The 11,730-nt window shown below is 41.6% G+C and overlaps 1 protein-coding gene across 4 annotated transcripts in view; it reads left to right on the top strand.

Annotated features, from left to right (window-relative positions):
• Nucleotides 1-11,730, top strand: part of DCUN1D2 (defective in cullin neddylation 1 domain containing 2) — a 36,962-nt gene that overhangs the window by 780 nt on the left and 24,452 nt on the right. For 3 of the 4 annotated variants that reach the window (XM_017519763.2, XM_017519762.2, XM_037735294.1), the window contains exons 2-3: nucleotides 6,050-6,266; nucleotides 9,005-9,173. In XM_017519763.2, the coding sequence (XP_017375252.1) occupies nucleotides 6,050-6,266; nucleotides 9,005-9,173 (386 nt within the window). Of the gene's footprint in view, nucleotides 1-2,196; nucleotides 2,333-6,047; nucleotides 6,267-9,004; nucleotides 9,174-11,730 lie in introns of all 4 variants that reach the window. The other variant, XM_037735293.1, reaches the window with a different exon arrangement.

The following is an 11,730-nucleotide window of genomic DNA, read 5'->3' as shown; positions in this document are numbered from 1 at the left end:
ACGGGAGCGGACGCACGCGCGGGCTCGGCTGCTCCTGCGGGCGCCGGTGCAGGTGCTGAGGCTGTTGACCAAAACCGCGCAGGGGAGGAACCCCGAGAAGCACAGATTCGCGGGGGCGGCCTGCTGCGGGAGGGGAAGGAGAGGCGGCGGCGCTCGGGCCGGGGCTGTGCGTCTGCGGCCCGGGAGGGAGGCTGCCGGGGTGCGCCTCAGCTGCTTCGAAGTGCGGTGGAAGCCACGGTGATGGATGGGGCTCAGACACAGCGCCTCAGAGGCCAGCAGGGTGCTCTGGCGGTGACGGGCGCTGGGCCGGGCGCGCTTTTGGCGCCGAAGGAGCTGGTGCCCCAGCAGGGGTGGCAGGCGCCAGACACACGGCTGGGACGAGGGCCGAGGCACGGGGTCCAGGAGCCTGTAGGGTGCGGGCGGGGGCGTGCTGTCAGATGCAGAGGGTGTGAGCTGAGCTCTGCAGAATTTCTCTGGAAATTAGCCAGAGAAAAAGTGAGGTGGCAGGGGCAGCCAGCTGTGCGCGGCTCCAGGCAGAAGAAACGGTACGCACAGACGATGCATAGGTGGTCGGCGATGGCGTCGTCTAGAAGCTGAAAGATTGCCCTGGCTAAAGCACAGAGAGCCGGGAAGGGACACGGTGACGAGTAGAGGGGAGTGGAGGGGGAAGACAGAGTGTCAGGAGGGGAGAAGAGCCGCAGAGGAGACTGAGAAGGGCCGGTGGGAGAAACCAGGAGGCTACAATGTGTCGAAATCAAGAGGATGGGGTCTAGATGAGAAGGGAGCCATCAGCAGTGCTGAACGAAAGAGCAGCTGTGAAGATGCCACTGACTGCAGCCGCCGGGCTTGTGTGACCCTCAGGGGTCACTGCGGAGGCCGGGTTGCAGCGAGGTGGCATGAGTTAGGGTGCATACCTGGGCTGGTAAAGGTAGTTCGCTCCACCTTTTAGGAGGAAACGGGCAGAGTTGACAGGAACTTAGCTTGGGGAAACTTGAACACGCTCAGAATGCGGGAGAGGAGCGTCTATGATCATCTATCAGCTCCTCCACTGCTGCGGAGCGGGGATGAATTTCACTCTCCCTCCCTCAAGTGTTCTGTACACCAAAACAGCGTCAAAGTGATCCATAAGCTTATATAGTTTATTTGATCAAAATGATTGGCCCACCAGCCCCTTGTAAGTTGACCCAAGGACATTGTAAGAGTAATTTCTTTCCATTCGACTTATGGGTATCCTTGATGCCAGATTATATGAGTAGTTTTACACAAAGTCACAGTTAAAACGTTTAAGACTTTTTATAGCTTAGAGATTTCATTTGCTGTTTCCGCTGGATTATCCGGATTTTTATTTCAAGAATTGTGTACATTTTAATAGAATAAAGTAGTGAAACCTAGAAAATACCCCGCTACATACACTCTTGAAAAGCTGGACTAATAATTGAATTTGCATGACGTGGTAAGCCTCGGTGAAGGTTATCAGCCTGAAGGGCGGCCCCTGTTCCACAGTGGATCGACCTTGATTAGTTTGACCTGGGTTCAGTCCCATCTGGGTACACTCAAAAGCTTCCTGCCAACGTCTGGGCCTTTGTTAATTTGACCTGGGTTTAGTCTTGTCTAAGGGCACTCGGGGCTTCTTTCTCTCCCCTTTAGTTTGTTAGTTGATAGCTTTTTTGTTTCCTAGGAAGCTTTATGCCAGTTCCCTTCTTCAGAAGAGGCCACTTGGGTCTCTTAGTCACTTTTGGACATGAAGCACGTAGTCTTTAGATTTAGCTACTCATCGTTGCTTTAATTGCTGTTATTTTATGGAGAAACCTGTAAGCGGTGACATCAAATGATTGCACCTTTGTTGACTGGCCAGAGACATGTTAATGGGCTAAGCCTAGACCTCAGAGCTGCTCTTGCTCGTTCTGAACCGGTGCTTTGGCACCACCGTGCCATTCAGGGTTTGCTGGCGTATCTTGTGACATCAGGCAATTTGAGTAGATTGCAGGAGGATCTTCGTGTTTATTGATACCCTTCGGTTCCCTCTGTAGCTAACAGTAATCATCCAAAACCACTTTGAATCCATGTGCTCCTGCATCTGTTCTTCTAGAGTTGTAGGAAACTAGGCTGCTGGTGTAACAATGTCGTCACATATTAGAGGCGGCTTCAAGGGGTGACCCGCGGGAGCTCAGGATCAGACACCATCATGTCTTCCAGGTGTCTGCATTCCAGATCTCTTGATGTGGAGCCATCAGTTGTATAATGCTGGTTGAATAATTCAGTCACCCAAGAGGATATTAGTCTGCTGAATAGTCTGGGACAGTCTAACGAGTACAATGTTGACTTTTTTTTTTAGGTGAAATTCATGTGACATAAAATTATTTTAAAGAGTATAATTCAATGGTGTTTGGTATGTTCACAAATTTGTGGAACCCCCACCTCTATCTAGTCTTAAAACATTTTTGTTGCCCCAAAAGAAAGCCCTGCACCCATCAACAGTCACTCCCAGCTCCTCCCTTGTCCCAGCCCCTGGCTACCACTCACCTTTCTCTCTCTGTGGATTTGCCCATTCTGCATATTAACTCTAAGTGGAGTCATACACTGTGTGGCCTCTTGTGCCTGGCTTCTTTCACTCAGCATCGTGCTTTTGAGCTTCATACATGTTGTGGCATGTATCAATACTTCATTCCTTTTTATGGCCAAATTCTATTCTGTTACATGGATATACTAAATTTTGTTGTGTAACATGGCAGAATTTTTAAATCTAGCAATGATGGCCGCTTCCATAATGAGGATGTCATGGCTTTTCTTAGTGGTGGACCATTTTGGGGGTTGTACTTGTGTCTTTATCCTAAACTTTTTAAGGTAACTCTTGGCTTTGCTCACCCTCCCTTGAGAAGGCTGTCAACTTCGTAAAAAGACACCAGCTCTATCTTTTGTCAGCTTACTGTCAGAGAATATGGGATCTGATTTAATTTAGCTAAATTCAATCTTACCGGAGAATATAACCTTGAATTCTTTGTTTAGTTCTTTTCAAAAGCTCAATTTCAGGAAATAATATAGAGAATGTGTATTCATTCATTCCTCTAGAATGTAGGTCGGGGTCAGCAAACTACAGCCCACAAGTTAGCTGTTTTTGTAAATTGAGTTTTATTGGAACACTATGGCTGTCTGCTTTTGCAGCATACCACCTGGCACACAAGCCTGAGATGGCTGCTGTCTGGAACATTACGAGAGAAAGCTGGCTGAGTGAAGGTTTCTGATCTTCTTCATCAGCTCTCAGCCTGAGTTCTACCTTCTCCTACCTTATGAGAACTTTCCAGATAGACCTAAGCCATCTGTGAAACCCCTGAAATTTTATTCAAAGCTGCCTGCGCATGTGAGGTTCTTATATGTTTTCCTGAAGGGCAGAACGATGACTCATCAGATTCCAAAAGGGATCCAAGACTCCCAAATGCTCAACACTCATTGTTCTGAGTGGCCGAAATGTTAATTCCCTGGACTCCCCTGAATTAGCAGTTCTCAAAGTGTTTCGTCTCAGGAGTCCTCTATTGTTTTGGGGCTTGTTTTTTATTTTATTTTAGGTTCAGGGGCACATGTGCAGGTTGGTTATAAAGGTCAGTAGCGTGTCATGGGGGTTGCTTTACAGATGATATCGTCAGCCAGGTGAGAAGCACAGTACCCAATGGGTGGTTTTGTGATCCTCTCCCTCCTGCCACCCTCAAGCAGGTCCCGGTGTCTGTTGTTCCTTCTTTGTGTCCACATGTGCTTAGTGTTGAACTCCCACTTACAAGTAAGAACTTGTGGCATTTGATTTTCTGTTCCTGCATCAGTTCACTTAGGGAAATGGCCTCCAGCTCCATCTGTGTTGCTGCAAAGGACATGATCTTCGTCCTTTTTGTGGCTGCGTAGTATGCCATGGTGTATATGAACCACATTTCCTGTATGTTTCTAAGAATGATTGGAGCCCCAGTCATCGGAACGTCGAACCCCAGTCATTCTTAAATGAGAGCCATTGTTTATGTGGGTAATAGTCGTCAATATTTACCATATTAGAAATTAAAATAGAAAGTATTGAAATATTTCTGTATTTAATTAGCAATAATAAACCCATTAGTTTTTGCAAATATCTCAATTTTGGCTCAGTAAAAGGCTCCCAAGTCTTGTTTTCAGTCCTGTGATATCACAACCCATACAGCCTGTGGAAGCCTCTGCTGTGCACTTTGTGAGAATGAGAGTGAGCAAGGCTGGTGACAGCTTAGAACACTCAGGAAGGTAGTTCTGTGGAACTCCTGAGAGGCCTGAGGACCCCAGGGTCCCAGGTGCACGCGGGGGAGTGTCTGTCTGGACAGCATTAGCTTAATGTTCCTGCGGAATTGTCCTCTGGTATTTTGGCACCATGCTTTTTGATTGCCTGTCTCAAAAAAAAAAAAAAAAAAAAACTGGAAGCCGGCTCTGCAGTACGTCGTTGGCGTTTTGGTGAGAAATTGGTATACACGAGGAAACGTTGAACTTCGTGAGGAGCCCCAGGAGATGGTTCCCTCAGGTTTTAGGCCAGAATGGTCTGTACCACTTCTGAGCTGCTGCTAAGGTTTTAGATCCTATGAAAACGGATTTTCCTAACTAATCATATTTTCTTTGCTGTGGCACTGGGGAAGCTTAGAGCCTGATTTCCAGCTCTGACATGTGACAGGCATGTCCCTGTACTAACAGTACCCCTGGCCTTCTGGTATGCCTTTTCCCCAGTCTCAAGTTTTCTCATCCATACCTTGTTATCCTTCTGTATATTTCTGTAAGTTATGTTAGGATTCATTCCATGTGTTTTTATAAGTTGTCTCATTTTTATTTGAACAAGATTGAGCATAAATTCCTTATAAAAATTTGAGTAAAAAATTACCCCCTTATTGTGGAAAGCATTTTTGTAAAACATTAGCATCCAGTAGATTCTAGGGTCTGTTTGGATTTAGAGAAGTTAGTAAATCACTTTCTTTTCCAGTGTTGTTTTCATTAAGTTACTTTGTTTACTATTATTATTTTTTGAGACAGAGTCTTGCTGTGTCGCCCAGGCTGGAGTGCAGTGGCAAGATCTCAGCTCACTGCAATCTCTGCCTCCCAGATTCAAGCGATTCTCCTGCCTCAGCCTCCCGAGTAGCTGGGACTACAGGTGCACACCACCATGCCCTGCTAATTTTTGTATTTTTAGTAGAGATGGGGTTTCACCATGTTGGCCAGGCTGGTCTCGAACTCCTTACCTCAAGTGATCTGCCTTGGCCTCCAAGTGCTGGAATTACATCATCAAGTTACTTTAGATAAGTGGAAACTCAGCCCTCCTATATCTGGAAGTGTCAAGATATTACTTTGTTTCATTATATACTATATATAGTACAGCTACTTGGCAGTTTTGTTATTTATTGCCTGCCCAGAGCCTCTGTCCTATTTTTCATTTTATTTCTGTCTCCTATACAGAGGCATTCTTGTTATTAGTATTATTGTTTCCATTTAATCATAACAGGCTTTTTTGTGCCTGCTTGTGAAATTTTTATAAATTACTTTTAACACTTTCCTTAGTTATTGGTGTACGTTTTTATCAGTGTGATTCTGCTGAATTTAAACTGGGAAAAACTTAATGTCTCCTAACTGCACAGCCTCTTCCCATTCATTAGAGCCTGAACTTACTTGAAGCCAAAGAAGACCCTGCAGCTAGGGCCCGGTGATGCTGTGAAGTCCTTGCCCTGTTTCATCAGAGGGTTAGATGTGCATTACAGAGGGAGGCATACAGAGATTTTTAGAAAAACAATAGTCATACTTCACGCAGAGTGACTGTGTAGAGGTCAGAATGTGTCTTGTATAAAATGTTAATTCTCATAATTTTTGAAGGTTAGACTGCCTGTTTGTTACTGTGTAGGTGCCGTTGTTTCGATTTTCAGAAGGCTGTGCAGTCTTTTTAACTAATGAAGAGCAAAGCTTTATGTTCTGTAATTCTGCCCAGTTAAGTGCAGGCATTAGGCTAGAGGCTGGGACAAACCCTGAGCAGCCTCACTGGCTTTCCTACTTCTTTTGCATCCCAAAGCATAAGCTTAAATCGTCTCAGAGGGACAAGGTCCGCCAGTTTATGGCATGCACTCAGGCTGGCGAGAGAACTGCTATCTACTGCTTAACGCAGAATGAGTGGAGACTAGACGAGGCCACGGACAGCTTCTTCCAAAACCCAGACTCGTTCCACAGGGAGTCCATGCGGAACACTGTGGACAAGAAGAAGCTGGAGCAGCTGTACGGCAGGTACAAAGGTAAGAGGGGTTGGCAGCAAAGCTGGACGGATGCCCACCTCCGTCAGCGGCCTGCGCACTGCATGTCCAGGGCTCTGGTGCCAGAGGCAGGAGGTCTCTAGGCTGCTCTTGCTTCTTCTCCCTGCGCTCAGCTACAGAATCCACTTTCTCCCATTTAAATGGGGCTGGGACTGTGATTGGAGGGAGGTGGGGAGGGCGAGAAGAGGGGAGTCAGTGATGGATCAGGACCAGGCCAGCGCCCACTTGTTCTGTGTGGTGAGTCCGATGTCGCACAGCCTGTCAGGGAAAAGCCACTGCTGGGAGGCTTGGTGTCAGCATGATTGTGTCTGTTAATATGGTATTGTTTTCAAGCACTTCTATTTAGGCTGAAATACTGATGGTGAGAAGGTTAAGAACACCACCAAATCACGAAGATGATCCTGGAGCAAGGGTGAACCTCAGTGTTTTCCTTGCCCAGGTAGTGGCATGTCAGCACTGAAATAGCTTCCATGGTTAGAGAGGCTTTGGGAAAAGCTCTCAGCAAAGAAACCTTGTGTTGCAGATTGTGAACAGTCATGATTTTATTGACATCAGTGCTTAGATCAAAGCTTCTTGTGAAAATGCAGCTGTGCCGTGAACTCTAGACTGCCTTGATGAGCATATGCAGATCCAGGTCCCTCTGCAGGCTCTACATTTCATATCTAGTGCAGAGGGAGAGGCAGCAGGCTAAGAGCTGACTTGTTTAGCTGTTTCTAGCAGTTTTTAAGACTAAGTTTTCCAAAACTTGAAAACAAAACCAAACCTTGACCCTCATTTAAACAAGTATTAGCTCAAATATAGAATAATTTCCTTGGCTTTAACTTCTTGTTTGTTTATTATTTTCATTTTTTGCTTTTTTTTTTTTTTTTTTGAGACAGAGTCTTGCTCTGTTGCTTAGGCTAGAATGCAGTGGCACTGTCTCAGCTCACTGCAACCTCCGCCTCCTGGGTTCAAGTGATTCTTCTGCCTCAGCCTCCCGAGTAGCTGGCACTACAGGTGCGCGCCACCACGCTGGGCTAATTTTTTCTATTTTTATTTAGAGACAGGGTTTCACCATATTGGCCAGGCTGGTCTCAAACTCCTGATGTCGTGATCCGCCTGTCTCGGCCTTCCAAAGTGCTGGGATTACAGACGTGAGCCACTGTGTCCGGCCAAATACTGTGTGTGAACTTTAGTCTTTCTGTTTAGATCTGAAAAATGGATTGAAAATTGCCTTAAAAAAAATCTTGGCTCAGAAACTTAGTGGTAAAACAAACAAATCAGATTTGTACTTATTATAGTTCCTAAAAAATTAAAATTGTTTTTAGTTAAGCTTTAGTCATGTTTTAAGAATTTTTGGCTAAGTTAGTTACTGAGCTAATTTTGTAAGTCATATGCTATGCAAATTTTTTTAAAGTTATTTAAATATGTACAGCTGCCTTTGAAAAAATACTTGTGTATAAGTGGAAAATTGTATCTTTAGGTGTTATTGAAGCTTCATTCCTTCATTATTATTTAACTTTATCATGCAATTATAGTTAGTTAAAGTAGAAACATGGTGTAATCATTTTAGACTCTAAAAATAAACATAGCTCTAAGACTGCTGACAAACATATGTTATTATATTAACATACAAACGAATAAGTACTTGCAAAATTACTTGAAATATTGAACATTGTTGTAATGAAATTTACTGAGATAGTTTATTAATTCAGAGCTTTGTAGATCAGTATTTCTATTCCTGAAGTGTAATATAAGGAGGTGGAATTGAATAAGGTAATAAGTGAGGTTTTTTTTTTTAATAGAACCTCTGTCCCATAAACTATGGGTGAGGTTGTTTTCTCCTGATATAAGAGAATAGAGTTAGAAAGATGTTTATGGTTTCTTTCATTTATGTCACCAGTTTTTCTTTGGTAACTATATATATGTAGTAATATATTACTTAAACGACCAAAGTTAAATTTTGTATGAAGGGGAAGAAAAATTTATCATACCTAATCTTTATTTGAGCAAAGAAGCTACAGGTTTTCTATTTCACCTTCTAAACCAACAATTGACATATGCATTATGTTATATTATGATATACATAATCTATCTGAAATTACTAGCTTTAGTGACGTCTTGCTGGGATGCTTTAAATATATTTTACTGTTTGATTTTTTGATAAACAAATGCTAAGTTCTTTAATTTTATTTTTAAACTAGAAATAGGGGGTGGGGAGCCTGAATTTCTAAGCTATTAAATGTGGATGCATAAGCTAAATTATTCTGAAAAAGAGTTATTGTCCAGCACCATTAGAACTAGCAAATAAAATTATTTAAGAAGAAAAACATCAATCATTCATTTACTTTGGCAGAGTTGTGATAACTGAGGTATTACAAATACTTTATCAATCCAGTATTTTTGTAGCAGTTTGCCTTTGGGTGAGCTAAATTTCTGTAAACTTGAATTTTTATTTCACTTTAAGGAAATTAAATTTTTCTTAGTGATCAGAGCTTCTCAAAAGTCAATGATTTTTTTTTCCCCTAAAATCCAGAAACCTAGATTTTAAAAATAGGACCGTTTTCTGGATACATTATTTGTTGCTCACTATTTCTTTCCTGTGCAGCCTGTTGATTGATGTATTGGAAACACGCTTGCTAGAACTAGGTAGTATAATAGAATGATAGGATTCAAACCTCCTATTTTAGAATTACTTTTCAAAAAAGTATAACTTTCTTTTCCCCTGATGTTAACTGCAGACCCACAAGATGAAAACAAAATTGGAATAGATGGGATCCAACAGTTTTGTGATGATCTGCACCTAGATCCTGCCAGTATCAGTGTATTGGTCATCGCGTGGAAGTTCAGGGCAGCAACTCAGTGTGAATTTAGCAGGAAGGAATTTCTAGATGGCATGACAGAACTTGGGTAAGTAAATTATTCTTAGCTTAAATTTTTTCAGAACTGAAACTGAAAATACTTTCAACATTATTTTCCAGCAACTTTTACAAATTAATTTCATATTTGTTCATTTTCTTTGTGTATCTTAAAAATTTCTTATGTATCTGCACTATTAAGCCATTGGTTTCCTTTTAATTTTCAGTGTAAAGCTTTATTTCATTTCATATTTTAATTTTTTTATATTCCTTTTGTAACTCATTTTCTTCTTGTTGAGTTTTTTCTTTCCAATTTTGAATTGGCAGTAAATTATCAGGTTCAGTTCATTCATGTTATTTCATAATACTGTATGCTAAATGTAGAATTTATTATGTTGCTATGTTAAAAATTAATTAAGATGTCATTTTGGTTTTTGCTTGTAATATTTTTCTATTCTGCCTAAAGGATTGGGATAAAGGCTTCATTAATAACTTAAAGATGTTTCTCACTTATCAGATAAGTTACAAAAGTAAATGAAAGGGCCTAATGTAACTGTCTTTTCATCATTAAGCTTAATGAACTGCAGTCATACACTACAAAATGACATTTTGGTCAATAGTGGACCACTTATGTGACAGTTCCTGTAAGGTTAAAATGGGGCTGAAAAGTTCCTACGTCACAGTCTTATAATGTCATAGCACAGTACATTACCTGTGTGTGGTGATGCTGGTACAGACTAACCTACAACACTGCCAGTCATATAAGACCATAGCACATCCAGCTATGTGCAGTATTATATAATACTTGATATTTCAAATGATTACGTTACTAGTTTATGTATTTACTGTACTTTTTATGGCCATTTTAGAGTGTATTCCTTCGACTTGTTTGGTTTTTTGGTTTTTTTTTTTTAATCAAGATGGAGTCTCACTCTGTCTCCAGGCTGGAATGCAGCGGGGTGATCTCGGCTCACTGTAACTTCTGTCTCCTGGGTTCAAGTGATTCTCCTACCTCAGTCTCCAGAGCAGCTGGGATTACTGGTACCTGCCACCATGCCCAGCTAATTTTGGTATTTTTAGTAGAGACGGGTTTCACCAGGCTGGTCTTGAACTCCTGACCTCAGACGATCTACCCACCTCAGCCTCCCAAAGTGCTGGGATTTTATAGGCATGAGCCATGTCGCCCAACCTAATTCAACTTTTGTTTTTTGTTGTTTTTTTTTTTTTTTTGCAGGATATGTGGCAGAAGCTACTGCTACTTGGCTGTGTAGTTTTTTTTCTCCGTTTTTTTCCCCTAAGTTAACTGTCAAACAGCCTCAGGCAGGTCCTTTAGGAGGTATCCAGAAGGGGGCATTGTTGTCATAGGTGGCAGTTCCATGCCTGTTATTGCCCCAAGGACCTTCTAGTGCAAGCCTCTCCAGCCCGCAGCCCAGAACAGCTCTGAATGTAGCCCAACACAAACTTGTAAACTTTCTTAAAACATGAGACATTTTGTGACTTTTTTTTTTTTTAAAGCTCATCCGCTTTTCTTAGTGTTAGTGTATTCTATGTGTGGACCAAGACAATTCTTCCAGTGTGGCCCAGGGAAGCTAAAAGATTGGACATCCCTGTTCTAGTAGGACAAGATGTGAAGACAGAAGACAGTGATTTTGATGATCCTGACCCTGTGTAGGCCTAGGCTAACGTGTGTGTTTGTGTCTTGGTTTTTAACAAAAAAGTTAAAAACGTATTTTAAATAGAAAAAAGTATATATAATAAGAATATAAAGAAAATATTTTTGTACAGCTGTAGAATGTGTTTGTATTTTAGGCTAAGCGTCAAGAGTTAAAAAGTTTTTAAAAATTTTAAAGTTACAGTAAACTAACATTTATTATTGAAGAAAGAAAAATATTTTAATAAATGTAGCAATAGTCTAGTGTATAGTGTTTGTAAAATCTAGTAGTGTCCTAGACTTTCACATTCACTCACCACTCAGAACAACTTCCAGGCCTACAAGCTCCATTCATGGGAAGTGTTCATACAGGAGTACAATTATCATCTGTACTGTATTTTTACTGTACTTTTCTATGTTCAGATATGTTTATGTTTGTGTAAATACACTCTAGGATGTTCACACAACAATGAAACTGCCTAACAACACATTTCTCAGAACATATTCCTGTTGTTAAACAACAAACAAGCGTGTTTCATGAGATGGGGTAAAAGCCACCTTATTTGACTTGCTGATATTTCTCATATTCTGATTTCAGTGTTGATAACTTAGAATAGCATATTTTTAGCTGCTGAAGAGAGCTTGAAGCCTTATAGTAAATTTGTTCTTAAAGCATATACTTACAGCAGCCGAGGGAAAAGAAAAAATAGAGAACTTGTTTCCTGTCCTGAACTGATGAATCTGTTCTATTTATAGTCTTGTCTGTTTAGATGATAAACTATTTCTAATATAGATGCTTCTCATCTTGACAAACTCATCTTAAGTTTAAAAATATCATAAGTCGCCGGGCGCGGTGGCTCAAGCCTGTAATCCCAGCACTTTGGGAGGCCGAGGCGGGTGGATCACGAGGTCAAGAGATCGAGACCATCCTGGTCAACATGGTGAAACCCGTCTCTAC

The sequence above is a fragment of the Cebus imitator genome, unplaced genomic scaffold (assembly GCF_001604975.1).
Source record: "Cebus imitator isolate Cc_AM_T3 unplaced genomic scaffold, Cebus_imitator-1.0 Scaffold773, whole genome shotgun sequence".
Lineage (NCBI taxonomy): Eukaryota > Metazoa > Chordata > Mammalia > Primates > Cebidae > Cebus > Cebus imitator.
The sequence above is the reverse complement of the archived record's forward strand: the minus strand, read 5'-3'. Positions and strand labels throughout refer to the sequence as shown.